This window comes from Propithecus coquereli, unplaced genomic scaffold (genome assembly GCF_000956105.1).
Source record: "Propithecus coquereli isolate 6110/MARCELLA unplaced genomic scaffold, Pcoq_1.0 Scaffold272, whole genome shotgun sequence".
NCBI classification, from domain to species: Eukaryota; Metazoa; Chordata; class Mammalia; order Primates; family Indriidae; genus Propithecus; species Propithecus coquereli.
The window spans coordinates 977548-979933 of record NW_012148308.1 but is presented as its reverse complement, the minus strand read 5'-3'; the positions used below and the strand labels follow the sequence as shown (position 1 = coordinate 979933).

At 58.9% G+C, this 2386-nt stretch overlaps 1 protein-coding gene across 1 annotated transcript in view; it reads left to right on the top strand.

Moving 5' to 3' along the window:
- Positions 1–2386, top strand: part of GOT2 (glutamic-oxaloacetic transaminase 2, mitochondrial) — a 33763-nt gene that overhangs the window by 21414 nt on the left and 9963 nt on the right. Inside the window, exon 3 of the mRNA XM_012647842.1 lies at positions 1026–1355. Coding sequence (XP_012503296.1) covers positions 1026–1355 — 330 coding nt within the window. The remainder of the gene's footprint in view (positions 1–1025; positions 1356–2386) is intronic.

Sequence of the window (2386 nt, the reverse complement as noted above, 5' to 3'; positions counted from 1 at the left end):
GTACTTTAGTTCACAGATCCACACATTAGTTTGTTAACTCAGAGAAAAGCATAGAACCCCAACCCCAGGTGATACGGTAATTATCCTAAGTCACGGACAAAATATGGCTTAGTAATATCCATATAGTCAACCACGTGTTAACCCCTCATGAAAATTTCTGTATTTTTAATTCATGCCGTGATTTTGTGTAGTCTGGTCCGTCTAGACAATTATAACCTAAGTATGAGACTGTCTTAAAATAACAGCTTGTCTTTTATAAATTGGTATGCCTTTGTAACTCATAGTATTATCGGACCTACAGTTAGGTTTTTATTTCCATCATGCCCAAGTTTGCAGAGAGAAACCATTTATAAAAAGTTTTTATATTTTTTTAAATGATCGAAATTTTATTCTATATTTTCTAGAAAAACTAGAATTATGCTAAAAATAAAGTGTGCAAAATCGCCTCACATGTGAAATGAAGCAACACATCTAAATCTCCCAGATAGGAGTTAAAGAAGAAATAGGCAACTGTTGACTCACATGGAAGTCGGATCCACTGGCGGAGCAGCCGGGGCGAGCTGTCTATTGGGCTGTCGGGCGGTCGGGCCCTCAGGGCGGCTGGCGGGTCCCCAGAAGGGGCAATGGGCGTGAGGGCGCCGGAGTAGCCCCTGCAGCGCTTGGCTGAGGGTGGCAGCAGCGGCAGGCGCTGGGAAGCCTGTGAGGGCCACTGTCCCATGGACCGGGCCTCCCGTGCCAAGGGCCCCCAGGGCCACCTGCCTGTCCCCGCTGGGAGTGGCCACGGATCCCCTGCTGGGGCGCGGTGTGCTGGACCACCTCCTCTTGGGCTTACAGGCGGTTGCTTCAGCCTTTCTGGCCTGACAGGCAAGTTGGGCAGGACCTGCAGCCGGGCTGGGGCGGGCGACTCTCTGGACTTGTGTGAGGCGCGGGCTATGGCCGCCGTCTGTGGCTGTGATGAGGTGTGAGGCCCGTCAGCTAGAGCCACGCCCTCCGGAGAAGTCCAAAGTGAGCCCTGTGCTGCGCAGGCTGGCGGGAAAACGGCGGGAACACGGCGTACCTGGTCTTCCCGCAGAGGGGGCAGCCACTGGGAAGCCTGTGAGGGCCGCTGCCCCAAGTACCAGGCCTCCCGTGCCAAGGGCCTCCGGAGGCATCCACCTGTCCCCACTGGGAATGGCCACGTATCCCCTGCTCGGGCACGGTGTGCTCGACCACCTCTGCTTGGGCTTCCCGGCGGCCGCTTCAGCCTCTTTGGCCTGAGAGGCAAGTCGGGCAGGACCTGCAGCCGGGGTGGGACGGAGGACGCTCTGGACGTGTGTGAGGCGCCGGCTATGGCCGCTCTCTGTGGCTGCGATGAGGTGAGGTGTGAGGCGCGTCAGCCAAAGCCACGCCCTCCAGAGAAGTCCAGAAGGTGAGCCCGGCGCTGGCTGTCGAGAAGGCGGCAGCGCGGCCTGGTCTTCCCGCGGAGGGGGCAGGAGCAGGGACGTCTCTGAGGGCCACTGCGCCAAGTACCGGGCCTCCTGTGCCAAGGGCCCCCAGGGCCATCTGCCTGTCCCCGCTGGGAGTGGCCACGTATTCCTTGCTGGGGCACGGCATGCTTGACCACCTCTGCTTGGGCTTCCCGGCGGCTGCTTCAGCCTCTTTGGCCTGAGAGGCAAGTCGGGCAGGACCTGCAGCCGGGGTGGGACGGGGGACACTTTGGACTTGTGTGAGGCGCGGGCTGTGGCCACTGTCTGTGGCTGTGGTGAGGTGTGAGGCACGTCAGCCAGAGCCACGCCCTCCAGAGAAGTCCAGAGGGTGAGCCCGGCGTTGCGCGGGCTGTCGGGAACACACGGGCTGTGGGGAACACACGGGCTGTCGGGAACACACGGGCTGTGGGGAACACACGGGCTGTGGGGAACACACGGGCTGTCGGGAACACACGGGCTGTGGGGAACACATGGGCTGTCGGGAACGCGCGGGCTGTCGGGAACGCGCGGGCTGTGGGGAACACACGGGCTGTCGGGAACGCGCGGGCTGTCGGGAATGAGGCCCTGCCTGGCTTCCCGCAGAGGGGGCAGGAGCAGGGACCTCTGTGAGGCCATCGTGGACATCCGCGTGAACCCGCCGGAGGTGGCCGTGGTGGCCGTGTTTAACCTGCTGGGACTCAGCTCTCCTCTTCCATTTCCCGACAGCAGCTTCAGCCCGTTCCACTGGGGCGGCGAGACGAGTGGGCCTCAAGGCGGCAGCCGGGGTTGACCAAAAAAAGTTTTTCGGTTGGGTTCCTCCTGTTTAATTCACTGCCACCCCAGTGCAGAAAATAAGTTTCTGTTTTGTAGAGCCTTGTACTTCGACAGTGCCTTCAAAAAAACCCAAAAATCTCTTAAACCTACTATTGTTTCTTACTTAT